Below are 18,390 nucleotides of genomic sequence, written 5' to 3' on the forward strand. Positions count from 1 at the left end.
AGAAGATCTTTAAAGTTTTTCATGGACTGAACGCTCAGATTATTTTTGCACAGGAGACTCATTAGGAGAGAGGATAATCAGCGTTTTTTTTTAGATTTTGGAGGGGTCAACAGTTTCATTCTAACTCACAAGCAAAGGTGAAAGGAGTCATTATTTTTATAGACTCCTAAATTTCATTTCATTATGAAATAATTTCAGACCCGAATGGTAGATTTCTATTAATTACTGGCTTACTTCATAATAAAAAAAGTGGTTATGGTTAGTGGCTATGCACCTAATGTTGATCATCCCAAGTTTTTTAAACATTTATTTGCATCTTTTTCTAATTTAAACGAATATAAGTTGATTATGGGTGGAGATTTCAATTGCTGTTTAAACCCTTTGATGGATAGATCTGCGTCGAATCACGTACTTCTAAACAAATCCACTGTCTTTATTAATTCCTTCTGGAATTCTAGAAGTTTGGAGATTTTGACACCCATATGATAAAGAATTTTCATTCTTTTCTCATGTTTATCACAACTACTCTAGGATTGATTACTTTTTTATTGACTCGTGATTAGCTCCATCTGTTATTGACTGTAAATACGATGCAATTGCCATTTCTGATCATGCACCATTGAAACTAACTAACTTAAATTAGGGGACCTACCCTCTGGTGTCAGACAATGGCGACTCAATTCTTCTCTATTTGCAGGGTTTAGACTTTGTTCAGTTTATTAAAGAACAGATTTCCTCTTTCTTTTCAACTAATTCTATGGAAGAAATTTCAAGTGGTATATTATGGGATACCTTTAAATCTTATATCCGGAGTCAAATTATTTCATACTCTGCTGGATTGAAAAAATGAAACTAATAATGAAATGCGTATATTGGCTGATAAGATCAAAGAAATCGATAAAAAAATACTCTGATGCTCCTAATTTGGAGCTTTATAAAAAGAGAACTGAACTTCAATTACAATATAGTTTATTACTAACATCTCCAATTGAAAATCAATTACTCAAAACTAGGAGTCAGTTTTATATACATGGTGATAAATCCAGTAAATTGTTGGCCAACCAACTGAAAGCTGCTTCAACTAAATGTCAGATTATTAAAGTTCGTAAACGAGATGGTAATTACACGGTGGACCATGATCAAACTAATAAATATTCAAAAATTTTATTCTTTATATCAATCAGAATTTCCTGAGGACCCTACATTAATGCATGAATTTTTAAGGAATTTGAAGACTCCGAAATTATCGCCTAATGAATGTTCAATATTAGATGCGCCTATTTCGGAGGAAGAACTAAAGAAAGCAATTTTTTCAATGAATTCGGGTAAAACACCTGGTCCCGATGGGTGTACAGTCGAATTTTTAAAATCCTTTTCTGATCTTCTCTCTCCCTGGTTAGGTAAAATTTTTAAAGATGACCTATTAGTAGTTAAATTACCACAATCTTTTTATGAAGCAACTATCTCTTTAATTTTGAAAAAGGATAAAGATCCTACTGAATATGCATCTTACAGACCTATTTCTTTATTGAATGTGGATTCCAAAATTTTTTCCAAAATATTGGCTTCTAGACTAGAAAAGGTACTTCCACAAGTTATTTCTGATGACCAGACAGTATTTATTAAGAATCATTATTTGCATTTTAATGTTAGGAGGTTACTGAATATTTTATATACCCCTCCATCTATAATCTCGCTAGATGCTGAGAAGGTGTTTGACAGAGTTGAATGGGAATATTTATTTAACACACTTGAGAAATTTAATTTTAGTCCAAATTTTATATCCACAATTAAATTGATTTATCATACACCTATGGCTTCGGAGATCCCCCCTTTTTTTAGGCTTTTTCAAGATGTAATTCAATGTCCTCGATGGGTGTATCTTGAGTATGAATCAGTGCAAGGATTTTCATTAGCTTCTATTTTAGGAGCCTCACTCCCTTTTGCACTTACTAAATTGAGTAAACAAATGACTAACCCAATAGTTAAACATACAATACGAATATGGTTTCAGTTTCGTAAATTTTTTGGATTGAATAAATTCATTTTATCAAGTCCTATCCAATCAAATTCTAGATGGTTTTCTTTCAACCATCTAGAATTGACTTAGCTTTTTCTTTATGGAAAATGAAAAGAATAATGTTTTCCTGATTTATTCATTGATAACTGTTTCATGTCTTTTGAACAGTTGTCTAATAAATACAATTTGCCTAGATCGCATTTTTTTCGATATTTACAGATTAGAAACTTTTTAAAAGCCACTTTACCTACTTTTCTGATACTATATTAAAACTGAAATTACAAGAAAAATCTTAGGTTTTAATCCTTATTAGATTTTGAAAATAAGTCTAGAGACTCGATAAAATTAAGAATGAATGGGGAAGAGAACTCCAGATACTCTTAGCTGCAGAGACATGGAAGAAAATTCTCCAACTAGTTACTACTACTTCAATGTGTGCTAGACACTCTTTGATACAGTTTAAGGTGGTCCACAGGACACATATGTCCAAGGACAAGTTAGCCCGTTTTTATCACCATATAAATCCTATATGTGACAGATGTAATTTGGAGGTGGCTTCCCTGACACACATGTTTTGTTACTATCCTCTTTTGGAAAAATATTGGAAAGATGTTTTTAATATTATTTTAACTGTATTGAATATTGATCTACAACCCCATCCTACTACTGCAATTTTTGGGTTACCAATGATGGATTCTGGCCACTTATCCGCTTCAGCTTGTCATATGATTGCTTTTGTTACAGTAATGGCAAAGAGATCCATTCGATTTAAATGGAAGGACCCTGTACCCCCTACTACATTTCAATGGTTTTCTCAAACTATAACATGTTTAAACTTAGAAAAAATTAGGAGTGGTATTGTTGATCTTTCGCTTAAATTTGAGGAAGTTTGGAATCCATTTATTCAATATTTCCATACAATATGAGCAGACCTTTTTATGAATCCCCTTCAATAACCTTTGAATGGAGAGGAGCGGAGCTGACGATATAAGAATGTTTTTTTTAATCGAAGAAATATCAGTCCAGTTTTTATTTCTTTGAAGTTTTTGGTTTGCTTTTGTTTAATTTTTTTTTGATTTGGGGGTTTTCTCTTCATATAATTAAATTTCTTTTCAATTATTTTCTTCCCATCATGTACACTTAGCAAGGGCGCGGGAGGTGTAGATTATGTATTTTACTCCTTGTGAGTATAAATATTAACTGTCATTGTAGTTACCCCGATCTCTTGGTATCACATGTAGAATCATTAATGTTATGTACATCAATTTGAAATTCAATAAAGAGATTGAAAAAGAAAATTCCCCCCTCCCCCCACTCTTTACGTTCTTACCACCCAGGTTACGTTAGCAGAGCTGGAAATCCCCTACTATAATCTTTGACTTTGATTAAAGTCCCACTGATCTTCAGAATATGAAGCAAATCTTTCCCCTTGGTGAGCCTGTGTTTGGAGCTCTGTTCTGGAAGTGTCCCAGGTCACTGCTGGCCTGAGCATTGGTCTCTGGGACTTACTCTGTGTCTGTCTTCCATTTAGCCAGGTGACCTCAGTCGTGGCTGGGATAGTTGGGGCTCTGCTGTTCATGGTGCTTATCATCCTGCTGATCATCTGGTGGAAACGCAAGGTGTACCTGAAACAGAAACACAAGATGCTGAGACTCCTGGAACAGAACAAGGTGAGTGTTACTGCTCCCAGCCACCTTCAGCAGCAACGTTAACCGTTCCAGGCTGGGGGAGTGATGGTTTCAACATTTTCCAAAGCACCTCAACATTTCCAACCACCAGTTCATCCATAACTAACATTCAGTATGGTAATGATGTTGTATCCAAATAATTACGTTGGGGCATGTTGCTGTTGCTGGATGTAGCCTCCACCTCAGCTGCACACAGGTAGCCAGTGGGATCGGGTTTCTAATCCATTAAGGGGTATTGTCCCCACCCACTCACTCAGCTGGATTACACTGCACTCCCGAGTGGGCCTGGGCTCACTGCCTCAGGGTGCTACCTCATTTGGTAGGGGTGAGAGATCTCAGCCTGGATTATGGGTTTAGATCTCTGGGGTGAGGCTTTAACCTGATCTCATTCCTTGTGAAGTGAGCAAAAAAGAGGCACCTTGCACTTACTGAGCTCTCAGCGAGCCACGCCCCCCACTAGAGGCAGTGCTATGTGAATTAATCGGTAACAGAGCAGCACCAGAATCTGCACGAAGCAAGCTCTGCCGATGCTATGTCTTCCTGGAAGAACATTTCACCGTGTCTACAACCTGCAGCCCACACTCTCTCACTGCATCAGCCATGGACTAATCTGCAGGGTCACTGCTGTGCAGAAGCTCATGGGTCACATACCTGGCGCGTCGACGCTCTCAGGTCACTCCCTGGCGTGTTGATGGATCATTTATTTTGGTTGTGATGTTCTGTCTCTTCCAGCTTGTTGAGCCAGTGAGTCCGAGTGGAGTTGTTCCAAATCAGGCCCAGATACGAATCCTAAAGGAAACGGAAATGAAGAAAGTAAAAGTTCTGGGATCTGGTGCTTTTGGAACTGTTTATAAGGTAAATACACTGGGCAAGCACAGAAACTGGCGCAGAGGCTGCTCTCCAGTGAGCAGCTGGATGCAATTACTGATGCTGTGGGGGACACTGAAAGTTAACTCTGAAAAACTGTTTCTCTCTCCACAGATGCTGCCTGACCTGACTGTTTCCAACGTTCTCTGTTTATATCTCAGGGGTCTACCCTTTCCAGTTTTTAGGTCTCATTTACCTGGCTGCTCCCTTCCTGGACTTGGAAGGGGTCTGATACAGTGGACCTGATTAGATTTGGGATGTTGTGAAGCAGTGACCTTTCTGAAGGTTGCTTGGATTTTCCGGTCAGTGTTTTGGGGAAAGGCTCAGTTACTGACTTCACTGCTTTGCCTTTTCCTGAATGCAGGGAGTCTGGATGCCAGAGGACGAAGATGTGAAAATACCTGTTGCTATTAAAGTTCTAAGAGAGGGAACGTCTCCCAAAGCAAACAAAGAGATCCTGGGATGTAAGTAGAACCAGCGAGTACTCGAGCCGAATAAACAGGAATCCTTTGGCAATACAGTTTACCCTGATTCTGGGATTAAAAAAAATCTCTCGGCACAGTGAGAGTCCTCTCTCTACTGCCTTCACGTTTTTTGTAGAAGGTAACCTCTCATCCCACCTCATCCTCTTCCACTGACACTTTCCTAAACGAGTGACTTAGCTTTGCAAACATTTTTCTCACAGTAACAGTAGTGCAGTTGATAGTTAACAATTCAGTGTCCAGTGTAGCTTCTCACTGGTGACCATGCTATTCCTCTGTTAATCCTCAGTAGAATCTGTCCTTCAACCCTTGGCAACTCTCTCTCAGATTTTGGCAACCTTCTCATCTGTAGCTTCCCATTAAAGCTGGAATCTCCCTTCTGTTGCTTTGCCGGTCATACACTGACACCCGCCAGTAATGTGTTTGCAGGACTAACACAGCCCCTTCCCCATTGGTAAACTGCTCCATTCGCTGACCAGCCCATTGTCCTCTAGCCACAGGCTGAGCTGCTCCAGATCCTTGCCCTGGTGGCTTGCAGCTTTTTGGTAAATTGGTTTATTATTGTCACGTGTTCCGAGTAACAGTGACAAACTTTGTTTTGCCTGCCATCCATACAGATCATTTCATCACATCAGCACATTGAGGTAGTACAGGGAAAACAACAACCAAATGCCAGAATAAGTGTTAAAGTTAGAGAGAAAGTGCAGTGCAGGCAGACAATAAGGTGCAAGGCCATGGTGAAGTTGAACATGAGGTCAAGAGTCCATCTCATCATTCAATAGTCTTATAACCGCACCTTCAGTGCAGTACCTGAGTTTGTACAACAGTCAGTTCACAATCGAGTCCAACCAACGTGGAAATTGGATCCTGTTCCTGGTGCCTCACTGCTCCCCGTGAGGTGGAATTTTAAGGAGAGCACTAGCTGCTGGCAGAGATTGGGGGTGGTGACGGCAGTGTGCTGAGTGTTTGTGTATTGCAGGAGGCGTACATTATGGCAGGAGTGAGCAGTCCCTACGTCTGCCGCCTCCTCGGGATCTGCCTGACCTCCACTGTGCAGCTGGTTACCCAACTGATGCCGTTCGGATCCCTGCTGGATTATGTCCGAGAAAACAAGGACCGGATCGGATCACAGCATCTCCTCAACTGGTGTGTACAGATCGCTAAGGTACGTCAGCAGAGAGAAGCCACAATTCAGAATCCTGATAGTCTTCGCTATATTGTGGGGAAGTGCCTACTGTCTGGTACTGGTGATAGTGACTGAGCATTGGCACTAATCGCTGGGCAGAGGGAGCCAGCGTGGATTCAGGGTGGAGGCCTCAAACGGGCATAGCTGTGATGGGGGAGAGATAATTAACGTGGTGGTTATTGTGTCTGTGTATGTCTTATTAATATAGTTTCCATAGAGGGTATTGGGGGATTTGGAGGTAATACTAGATTGGTACTTCAGAGATCCAAGCCCAGTCACAGCAGCTGGGGAATTGAAATTCAGTTAAATAAGCTGGAATAAAAAGGTAGTTATAGTAAAAGTGGGTGTGGATCTATCCATCCAATGTCTGGCTGGTGTGGGAGTCCAGATGCTGGAATCTGATTAACTCTTATTGGGTTTACTTTTATGCAGCTGGTAAAACAAAATGTAAAAGAACAAATGTCCCTGTAGTGAAACTGGCCAGGCCTTGCCTCTGTAATCGAGCTAACAGCCTGGGCAGTACAAACAAGATCAGTGGAGATCCATAAGAAAGAGTTGATGGACCTGCTCGCTCGGTGGGCTGTGGAATAACTGCAGGTGTGAAGGGGCCACAGGCTTGTTCCTCAGAGGCAGTAAGGAGCAGTGCTCGGCTTGGGGACAGCTCACAGCCTGTAGAGTACAAATGACCTGTGAAGGGGTAGACACTGGTTGAATGGAAGCAATGTTTTGTTATGATCAGAAACTGACCAGGCCAGTGGTCTCATTTTGGGTTGGTTGAGAAGTAAATAGCTAATTGTTTGTGGATTAGTCAAGAAAGAGCTCACCCATGGTGTGCAGAATTAAAATTTAATGATACAGGTTGCATGTAATGATGCTTTGGTTATAATAATGACTGTCTGTATTGTGCTAGAACTCTGTATCTAGGGGCTTCCTTGCATATGTTTGGTTAAACCAGTGAACAAAGGAGTTTTGGCAGATTGCTGTGGGATGTGGTGAGTGATAGAACTTCCACAACACTCTGAGCTGTCTGTGCCCCATGAGCTCTTACGCACCAAGTGTGTCCTGTGTGCTTCTCACACTAGGCCTATGATCTGGGAGCTTTGCACAATAGTCACCAGGGAAATGAGTTCATGCCTGAGGCAGGTTGTGATGTGGGGAGGTGCAACATGTAACCGCAACAAGCAATGAATGTTATCCTTGCCAGTAATGCCCACATCCACTGATGGAATAACAAATAATTTGATCAAGTTGCATACAAGCACTGATTAAACATGAGAGTGTGTGGAACTGGGGAGCACCTGATCGACGTGACTGGGAGAAATGACTCAGAATCTCGTGTGAATAGCAGGAGGTGACTCATGTTGTCTCTCGGTGACCTGTGCTGGAAACCTCAGTGTATTTATAAATGCCTTGGATGAGGGAAGAGAGCACCACCTGTACTAGATGGCTGATGACCCTGTTGGTTACACATTAAGCAGTGTAGATTGGACCAGAGACCTGCACATGGACACTGACAGGTTAACAGTGGGAAACTGTGGCAGACAGAGTCAGTGTGGGACAGCTCAGGTGTCCTGCTTTAGACCTAAGAAAGCTCAATCACAGTACCTTCCAAGTGGTGAGAAGCTGGGAGCCCAGCGATTTGAGGGCCCAAGTACAGAAATCTCAAATCTGAAGGACAGATTGAAAAAATAATTGAAGATGATAAAGGGATGTTGGTCTTAGGGTGATAGTTAATGTCACCGTTGTACAAAGCTCTGGTTAGACCCCAGGAAACACGAGACTGCAGATGCTGGAATCTGGAGCAAAAAACTGAGCTGCTGGGGGATCTCCAGCGGGTCGAGGAGCATCTGTGGAGGGAAGTGGACAGTCGACACTAATTTCCCTTCACAGATGCTGCCTGACCTGTTGAGTTCCCCAGCAGCTCATATTCTGCTCTGGTTAGACCCAGTCTGGGAAACACATCCCAGAAAGGAGATTGAACTTGGGTTGGGTGGAGGGCAAATTGAATCGGAGGGTAAATATTAAATTCCCTTAAATATAAAACATTAAGGGGTGATTGAACAGTTCAAGGTGGTGAGAGGATTTGTTAGTGCAGGTGAAGAGAAACTGTTCACCTGAGGGAGCAAGTGCAGAACAAGAATTCGAGCTCTTCCGCACAGGGCTATCGTCGGGAGAACTTCTTTCTGTGAACATCAGGTAACTGCTCCCCAAATGGCTGTGGACCTTGGGGCTCGGATGTAAATCGGAAATCTATGATTGCGAGATTTTTTTTATATCAGATTGTGGAATTATGGGTTACAGAAGCAAAGTAAGTAAATGACATTAAATTGGGATCAGCCGAGATCTAACTGAATGATGGAACAGCGTTGTTGGTTGAGTGGTGTCTTCCTGTGTGGGACAGTGCAGATTCTGATGCTCTGTCAGGAGAGGCACTGCAGAGCAAGTAGCCTGAGGGCAGTAAATCCCAGGAGCCATTTGGGAACGTGTACCGGGGGTGTGACAGCAAGTTCCATTGTTAGCATTGCTCCCATGGTATAACTCTCAGCATTTTGTAAACCACAGGCCATGTAGAAAAACATTTGGGGAATGAGACCAGACATTTGGGGTGTTTAAGGAGGTTTTTTGGTCAAAGAGGGCAGCTTTGGCAAAAATAAGAAGAGGGCAGGAGAATGGAGCACATTGACCAGATCTCATTCATACCATTTCCCAGGGAAATGCATTACCTTGAAGATCAGGTTCGATTGGTCCACCGTGATCTGGCAGCAAGGAATGTCCTGGTGAAGAGCTTGAATCACTGAAGATCACTGACTTCGGACTTGCCAGGCTCCTAGATACAGATGAGACAGAGTATCATGCAGATGGTGGAAAGGTAATCCGTCTGATCCACAGCCTCTGTAGCCCGTACAATCCACACATCGTACGCCAACTCGCAGCACAGAATTTGTCATTGGACCTCAGTCACAAAGGTGAATCGTGGAACTGTAAACCATTCAGCTGAGAGCTTGGTGTGTTCCCTGAGCTTGGTGTGTTCCCCAAGGAAAGAGTGATCACAGTGTAGTAACATTCTAAATTCAGTTTGAGGGTGAGAATCTTGGGTCTGAAACTAATGTCCTAAACTTAAATTAAAACTGTTGCATTTGTAGGAGGACAGAGTTAGCTGTAGTGGACTGTGAAAATGGACGGAAGTGTAAGGCTGAGGCAGACATTTAAGGAGATATTTCATAAATTTCAGTGAAGGTTTGTTCCAGTGAGAAAGGCTGTATGCGAAGAATATACCATCTGTGGTAAGGTTGGTATCAAAATGAATGAAAACTCGTGCAGTGGTGTGAGGTTTAGTGATAGGCCAGAGATTTTGGAAGTTCTTAGAAACTTAAAAAAAGGACATTGAAAACATAAAATGGAGAAGATAAGAATATTTGAGTAAACTAGTAAATAATATAAAAAATAGACAGTTTCTAAGGTTATATATAAAATGAAAAGCTAAAGTAAAACATGTTCATCCCTTAGAGGATGAGACTAGGGAGAGTATCATAGGAAATAGAGAAAAGACAGAGGTTCCAAATAATTATTTTGGATCAGTCTTCATGGCAGAAAACAATAAAACCATCCCAATAAAAGATGACCACATGTCTGTGGGGAGGAAGGAACTTAAACTAACCTCCACCAGCAAAGAGAAATGACTCCGCCAAAGACCGACACATCCCCTGACCTGATGGGCTGCAGCTGAGGGTCTGCAGAGACAGTGGATGCATCGATCAGAGGTTACCAAAGTTCTGGGTTCTGGAGCAGTCCCAGTGAGCCAGAAAACTGCTAATGTAAGCCCCATGATTCAGGAAAGGAGGGAGAGGGAAAGTAAACTATAGCCTAAGTCTGTTGGTGGGAACTGCTGGAATCCACTAATGATGTAAAATTTGAAAAATCATCAATCAATTGAAGTTGTCACGGTTTTACGAAGGAAAACCATGTTTGACCAATTTACCAAGAAGGTGCCACATAAAAGGTTACTACACAAGTACACAGCTTGACATAATCTATTGGGATGGAGAGGGGAACAGAAAACTACTAGAAACCAGGGAAACACAATAAATGGTGCAATTTTGGCAATCAGTGACCAGTGAGGTGTCTCTGGGATCAGTGCGGGGGCATCAACTGTTTACAATCTCCAGTGACTTGGATGAAGAGACCAAAGGACCTGTGGCCGAGTTTGCTGCGGTTACAGAGACTGGTGGGTTAGCAAGTTGTGAGGAGGAGCCAGAGAGGCTGCAGAGGGGAGAGAGGTTGGTGGGGGGCAGGAAGTAGGCAGATGGAGTATAATGTGGGAAAATGGGAGGTTGTCCACTGGAAGGAAGAACGAAACAGCAAATGATTTATGTGGAGTGATGCTACAAAATGTTGTTTTGCAAAGGGAACTGGAGATCTCAGTACATGAACTGTGCAGGTACAACCACAAATTATGGAGGTTAATGAGTCATGGGCCTTTTTTACTTGGGGTATGGAGTATAAAGGTCAGGAAGTTTAGATGCAACTTTACAGGCTGCAGGTGAGACTGCACCTGGAACATTGCAAGTAGCTTTGGTCACATTTGAGGAAGGATGTGCCTTCACTGGGGGGCATTGCAGAGGCTTCACTGGCTTGGTTCCTGGGTGAGGGGTTGATGTCTGAAGAGAGGTTGAGCAGCTGGGCCTGTACTGATTTAAGACTGAGGCGACCTTGGGGCAACAGATTGTGATGGGGACTGACAGGGCGGGGTGCCGAGGAAGTTAACCCCAAAAGCCAGTATCTGGAACCCAGGGTCATGGTGTCAGAATCAGTGCTGGCCCGTCTAAAGTGAGATGAGGAGAAATCTCTTCTCTGAAAGGGTCGTGAATCTTGGGAGTTCTCTTCCCCAGGAAACTGTGGAGGTGGAGTTAGTGAGTGTACACAAGGTGGACACCAGCAGATGTTTGATTTGTTGAGGGATGCGGAAAGGGAGCAGAATGTGTTGTTGGGGCTGTAATCTTGTTACGTGGAGGAGGCTGAAGTTTTACAAAGACATAAAATTACTATAAATTACAAATAAATAGTGCAAAAGAAAGGAATAATGAGGTGGTGTTAATGGACCGTTCAGAAATGTGATGGCGGAGGGGGAAGAAGCTGTTTCTGAATCGTTGAGTGTGGGTCGTCAGGCTCCTGTACCTCCTCCCTCCTTTGATCCTGTGATTCACTGCCTGCATTTCCCAACTTGTTTCTGCAGCCGAGACTGTTCTGGCAGTGACAGTTTGGGCAATGACCCAGCACTCTCCTTGCTCTCTGGTGGAGTGGGTATGTTCTAATGCCACAGGTGTTGTACATAGGGGGTGCTGACCCTGTTGGTTCAGAAGCTGGACTGATACATCTCACGTGCTGCTGTTTAGGTTCCAATCAAGTGGATGGCTCTGGAATCCATATTACACAGAAGATTCACACACCAAAGTGACGTCTGGAGTTATGGTATGTGAACCAGCTTGCTGAGACATCAGCTCCTGAGGACGGATGGTCACCTCAGTCCCAGCAGGACCCTGCTTCATGGCTGCTGTCCAACTGCATGTAGGCAACAGGTCCCTCCAGGGTTGGTGTCCATCCCTGCCAACCCAATCCCCTGACCCCATCCCACCCACTGACTGAGCTACCCATCCCTGGTGTCCATCCCTAACCCCTCCCCGTCACTGACCCCTACCCCCCCAAACCACCATCCCTAACCCCTCACCCCGTCACTGACCCCAAACCACCCATCCCTGGTGTCCATTCCTGCCAACCCAATCCTTCCTTGACCCCACCCCACCCACTGACCGAACTCATACATCCCTGGAGTCAAACCCTGCCAACGCCAATCCTTCCCTGAGGCCCACCCACCTCTGTGTTCCACCCTGCCAAGCTGATCCATCCCTGCCCCCACCCTGGTCGCTGACCATGCATCACGCACTGGACCGGAGCTCACCCACACCACTGACCGGAGCCTGCCCTGGAAGCACAGACACTCTCCAGTGACGTGAGCAGCTCAGTCGGCCTGGGCTGCAGCAGGGAGGGCAGCTTTGTCCTGGCTGAGTGAGGATCACATGTACCCAGTGGCCTCGCTTGTTAAATGGGACTGTGTGTGTTTCTGGTGTCTGTGGGAGAGAGAGGTTCCCTCAGTGAGGTTATGTCCTGGCTCTCTGCTACAGGTGTAACAGTCTGGGAGCTGATGACGTTTTGGAGCCAAACCTTATGATGGGATCCCAGCTCGAGAGATTCATGACCTACTGGAGAAGGGAGAGCGCCTGCCGCAGCCTCCCATCTGCACCATCGATGTCTACATGATCATGGTGAAATGTGAGTTGGAGAGTGGAGAAGTCCACAGGGGTGGGACAGAGCCTGGGAGCAGAACTCCGCCTGGGGTGGGATACCCCTCGTCCCATGTGGGACTGAGCTGGGGAGGAGCAGAAACCGCCCCAGGACTGATGCTGGTGCTCAGTGTGGTAGTGAATGTGGGTGGGGAGCAAGGAGATCGACACCCACGTGGGACTGTCCCGGGGAGAGACCCTCCCACGGTTTGGGACTGTATCCTGGGGAGACCCAGACTGACTGCCATTCTCCGTGAGTTTCTGCCTGGTAGGATGGATGATTGACTCGGAGTGCAGACCCAGGTTCCTGGAACTGGTGGCAGAGTTTTCAAAAATGGCCCGGGACCCTCAACGATACATCGTTATCCAGGTGAGGGGAGGAGGGGGTGGGGCTGGGGCAGAGGGGGAGGGGGTGTGAGGGAGGGAGAGAAATGGCGGAGGGAGAGGGAGGGTGTAGTGAGGAGGGAGGGCAAAAGTGAGGGAGAGAAATGGCAGAGGGAGGGAGGTGTAGTGAGGGGAGAGGAGGGGGGGCAGTGTGTGGATTGATGGGGTGGGAGGGGCGTGCAGTCAGGGCTGAGGAACGGAGCGGCGATGGGGTGAGACGAGCGGGTGCTGAGGGCTCCGGGAGAGACCTGGGGCAGTGGTCAGGTGTCTGCTGTGGGCCTGGATCTGGGTCCTCCCCAAAACCCCCACCCCTCCCCCCGCAACATCGTCTCCCACCCCCATTCTGCCCCCTCTGCCTTCCCCCCACCCCCTCTCCTCCCCTTGCCTACCCCCCTCACCCCTCAATACCCCTGCCCTCTGTTCTTCCCATGATCCTCCTGCCCTTCTTCCACCAATCCCCTTTGTCACCCCTTTTTCCCTCCATTTCACCCCCTCCCTCCCCCACCTGCCCACCCCTCCCCCTCTCTCCCATTGGGGGGTTCGGTGTGGCCCCCCCCCCCCACGGTCCTGCTGTTGGGGTGAGCTGACAGGTTGCATTCTCTCACTACAGGGCGACGAGCACCTCGTCCCTCAGAGCCCGACCGACAGTAAGTTCTACCGCACTCTGCTGGAGGAGGAGGACATGCACGACCTGACCGACGCTGAGGAATATCTGGTACTGACAGGGATGTTCTCGGCCGCGCAGCGCGCCCTGCAGCAGAATAAAGGCAGAACAGCCCCCTGCCTGTGTATGAGCCCTGCCCCAGTGCCCAGTTCAGGGAGCCCCAGCGTTCACCACGCCCACAACCTTCGATTCCCCCAGGCCTACATCTGTCAGTCTCGCCTCTCCGAGGGGGCAGAGAATTGGAAGGATCCATCGGCACCAGGGGAAGGAACTACGACACCCCCTGTACTGAGACATTGCCCATTAGTGGACTCCTCCACTCAGGAACCTTGCCCTCAGCATCTGCCGCAGAACCCCGCTGCCTCTCGCCTCAGCATCATCACCTCTCGATCTTTTAAACCCGAGAGTGGAGGCCCAGCCTGCATCCGCCAATCCATCACTGTGCTGTGAGTCACAATATCCCGCAAATAACAAAACCAGCTGCAGGACCCCATCCATCTGCCAGTAAAGGTGGACGTGGTGCAGTGTCTGTCACCCTGTGATCTACACAGACTGCAAGAGACATTGGACAAGTGCATGGGCCGAGGCTTCTCACACCTGCCTCACAGTCCCACCCTCCTGGCTAGCCTGGCCTTACAGTGATCAGTAAACACGCCCCCTCCCCTTCTGCAACTCATTCTGGCTCAGCAACCCTGAACTGGTTCTGCAGGACGCAAACACTCCCTATGGATGTACTTGCTGGGGTCTCACCTGCCCACTGACTCCCACATGCTGCAGCCACAACACATCACTTGCACTGTGAGCCCGATCCAATCTCAATTCACATATTCAATAGCTTTGTATTTAGGTGATATCTGGTACAATGACAGTATATCCATCAAGTGTTGAACCCTTTATAAACTCCAAATGAAGCCCTGGCTCACCCCAAGGTAGAGTCTAACTTGCTGCCTGGTCTGCTGCAGAGAGCAGGCCCTCTCCCTCCCCCTTTGTTCCCACACTCACCAACTTCCTGACTCCAGCAATCTGTTTTAAGCTGCATTCTGTGTGATCCGGTTAGAGTGCTGGTTAGCGTGAAGTAGTTAGAACACTAACTAGTGAGGTTTGGGCCCAGGTCTGTCTCCTGTCTGACTACCTTTGTTTCTGCCCCCAGAGTGCAAAGAGTGTGGCGGAGGTGGAAGGTCGGGGGTCGGTGTCCACGGAGAGCTTGGGCCAGGCCTGTGGTCCCCTACAACAGGCGGCTGACGTCCCCAGCGACGGGGAGGGCTCGGGGTACAGGGGGGCCGTCTGCCCACCCCAGGAGGACAGCGTTGGTCAGCGGTACAGCTCAGATCCCACTGTGCACCTGGACGATGAGGGAGAGGGGCTGGAGGTGGACAGTTACATCGCACTGGGCAGTGAGTCCCTCGGCACAGGTGTGGGCTCTGACCACTCCCTTTCTCAGGGGTGGAGGGAGGGGCTGAGCAAGGGAGGGCATCCACGGAGGGAGGGATGAGGGTAGGAGTGGATCCACGGGGCGAGGGACGAGGGATGGAGTGGATCCGAGGAATGAAGTGGATCCATGGGGCAAGAGGGGGAGGGACAAGTGATGGAGTGGATCCAGGGGGGATGGATGGAGATATTCCCAGGATGAGGGACGGCGTAGAGTGCCTCTTCAGGGTGAGGGGTAAAGGGTGGATCGTGTCCAGGGGAGAGGCTTGGGGCAGGGGTGAGGGGGAGTGTCCCCAGGGTGAGGAGGCCCTGGGCAGGAGGGGGAAGTGCGGGCAGTGTACCCCAGGGTCCGGCCCTCCTGGAGGTGTCTGATGTCTCTCCCTCTCCCCTCAGGTTACATGAACCAGCTGGGGGAGGTGCCTGCCCCTGGGCACGCTGGAAGAGGGGGATTATTCACTCGGGGCAGCGCCGGGAATGGTCTCCTGGTCCCAACCAGTTCATTTCGGAACACGGTGGAGAATCCTGAATATCTGTCTCACCAGAGCTTGGTGTCGGACGATGACCCGGCTTTTGACAATCCTGATTACTGGGGCCAGGATTCCCGGACGGTGAGTCAGCCTGGGATCACTCCAGGCCTGACTGCTGCTTCAGCCCAGCCCAATGGCTACATCCGTGTGGCAACTGCGGAGAATCCAGAGTACCTTGGCCTCTCGGAGACCAGCAGTGTGTAGGGGGATCTGTGGCTCCCAGTGAAACCAGTCTCACCACAGCCCTCGCCAAGGGGACCTCACTGACTAATGGCACAACAGACAAAACCATCGACAGAGGCACCGCTTGTTGAACTCGGCGTGATCCAGACTGATGGTAGAGAGCTCCCTGGACAATCCTGGTACCTCGGTCCGGACTGGTGGACCCCTCCCTGGAAGATCCTGGTCCCACAGGGTCTGGACTATTGGACCCCTCCCTGGAAGATCCTGGTCCCACAGGGTCTGGGACTATTGAATCCCTCCCAGGAAGATCCTGGACCCACAGGGTCTGGACTGGTGGACCCCTCTCTGGAAGATCCTGGTCCCACAAGGTCCGGACTTGTAGACCCCTCCCTGGCTCTCTCACATTACTAGTCAGAGCCCAGGTGTTGCCGATGGGGATGCAGCCAATCAGGGTGTGGTGAATACTCTCCGTGACTCTGGTGGAAGTTCGCAGTTGTTGGGTTCCTTGAATTACTGGGAAATGAGAGAGACGTTTGAGGAGTCCACAAAACCCAGCTCCTGTCCGTGGGGCTTGTGGTTCCGTTCCATCACCCCACTCGTACCTCTCCCCCCCCCCCTGCACCTCCTACACCCCGCCGTACCTCACCCCCAGCTCCTACACCCCATGCCCTCTCCCCCACCCCACTGTACCTCTCCCCCCATCCCATACATAAAGTAGTCATCCCCTCTGAGTTTCACCTCTGGTGACTGACAGTTTGTCAGCCAATCAGTTTCTGGTTGGGTGAGTCCTGAACGATGCTGGAATTAGTGAACTTTTAACAACTTTTATGTTTTGTATATTTTTGATTTGGGAGATAGTTTTGTATGTTTGAGGAAAGTATTTTTTCTAGAAGTCTCCGTTGCTGTGAATGTGTGAGCTGAGGGCTCCTGGCTGGGGGATGGTGTGATTCAGGTGTTGATGCAGCACCTGGTGTTCCCGAGCTCCGGGATCAGACCATCTCCTGCCTGGGACGTCAGTAAAGCTGCTTCAGTCTAATGAAGCGTGGGGCACGCGATTGTGCTGCTAATTAGATGGCGTTCTGTGTGGCCCTGTGATCAGCCCCGCAGTGCAGTGACTTGATCGTGATTTGATGATTGGACACAGTGGTGTGGGCAGAGCCTGGGTTTACTGAGTGCGCAGAGATACTGCAGCCCATGCTAAACCTGGGAGTGTGCAGCAGGACCTTTGATCCACATTCCCCACAGCCAGCAGTCAGGAATTGTGTGACTAACAGGCACTCCCGTTCTCTTCTCCCAGCCACTGTGTCCCAGAGTTATTCTTGGAATCTGGTGTGGATAATAAATCTCATGTGATTTTTAAATCTGTTTCTTATTTTGTTCTCAACCGGAGATCTTCATATTCCCAAGCGTTCCCTTCTCTCACTCCCGGTGGGAGTTAAAGGTTGCCCTGCAATGTCTGTAATGGTGGGGTGGAGGGGGTGTTTCAGGATGAGGGACACAGAAGCAGGCTGCAGATCCGTGGCCTTCATGGGAGAATGGGACCAGACAATGCACAGAATACCGACAAAGTGTTACTGGGCTGAGCTGACACCAGAGCGAAGGGCTGAATGGCCATGAGTGGTTCCCATTCTGTGATCCCAGGAATCTGGGAACTATACTTCAAGGTGGATCGGATTTTGTTTATTTGTGAGGATACGCCATCGCCAATGGTATTGGTATTGGTTTATTATTGTCACTTGTACCGAGGTACAGTGAAAAACTTGTCTTGCATACCGATCGGACAGGTCAATTCATTACACAGTGCAGTTACATTGAGGTAGTTTAGGGTGCATTGATGTAGTATAGGTAAAAACAGTAACAGTACAGAGTAAAGTCTCACAGCTACAGAGAGAGTGCAGTGCAATAAGGTGCAAGGTCACAACAAGGTAGATCGTGAGGTCAGAGTCCATCTCATTGTATAAGGGAACCGTTCAATAGTCTTATCACAGTGGGGTAGAAACTGTCCTTAAGTCTGGTGGTACGTGCCCTCAGGCTCCTGTATCTTCTACCCGATGGAAGAGGGGAGAAGAGAGAATGTCCTGGGTGGGTAGGGTCTTTGATTATGCTGGCTGCTTCACCAAAACAGCGAGAGGTAAAGACAAGTCCAAGGAAGGGAGGCTGGTGTCCATGATGTTTTGGGCTGTGTCCACAACTCTCTGCAGTTTCTTGCGGTCCTGGGCAGAGCAGTTGCCATACCAAGCCATGATGCATCCAGATAGGATACTTTCTATGGTGCATCAGTAAAAGTTGGTGAGAGCCAAAGGGGACAAACCAAATTTCTTTAGCCTCCTGAGGAAGTAGAGGCGCTGGTGAGCTTCTTGTCCATGGCATGTGATTTGACCAGGACAGGCTGTTGGTGATGTTCACTCCCAGGAACTTGAAGCTGTCAACCCTCTCGACCTCAGCACCATTGATGTAGACAGGTGTATGTACACCGTCCCCTTTCCTGAAGTCAATGACCAGCTCTTTAGTTTTGTTGACAAGGAGGGAAAGGTTGTTGTCATGACACCATTCCACTAAGCTCTCTATCTCCTTCCTGTACTCCGACTCATCACTGTTTGAGATACGGCCTACAACGGTGGTT

The 18,390-nt window shown here is 47.5% G+C and overlaps 1 protein-coding gene across 1 annotated transcript in view; it reads left to right on the top strand.

The window, feature by feature from the left end:
* The window catches only part of erbb2 (erb-b2 receptor tyrosine kinase 2), a 55,640-nt gene extending 38,512 nt beyond the window's left edge, over window positions 1–17,128 (top strand). The window contains 13 exon segments of the mRNA XM_052038871.1: window positions 3,552–3,690; window positions 4,441–4,563; window positions 4,940–5,043; window positions 6,021–6,222; window positions 8,931–9,036; window positions 9,039–9,112; window positions 11,637–11,712; window positions 12,423–12,448; window positions 12,450–12,570; window positions 12,854–12,951; window positions 13,576–13,680; window positions 14,780–15,041; window positions 15,451–17,128. Of these exon segments, the coding sequence (XP_051894831.1) occupies window positions 3,552–3,690; window positions 4,441–4,563; window positions 4,940–5,043; window positions 6,021–6,222; window positions 8,931–9,036; window positions 9,039–9,112; window positions 11,637–11,712; window positions 12,423–12,448; window positions 12,450–12,570; window positions 12,854–12,951; window positions 13,576–13,680; window positions 14,780–15,041; window positions 15,451–15,788 (1,774 nt within the window). The 3' untranslated portion in view covers window positions 15,789–17,128.
* The last annotated feature ends 1,262 nt before the right edge of the window (window positions 17,129–18,390 follow it).

This window comes from Pristis pectinata, chromosome 25 (genome assembly GCF_009764475.1).
Source record: "Pristis pectinata isolate sPriPec2 chromosome 25, sPriPec2.1.pri, whole genome shotgun sequence".
NCBI classification, from domain to species: domain Eukaryota; kingdom Metazoa; phylum Chordata; class Chondrichthyes; order Rhinopristiformes; family Pristidae; genus Pristis; species Pristis pectinata.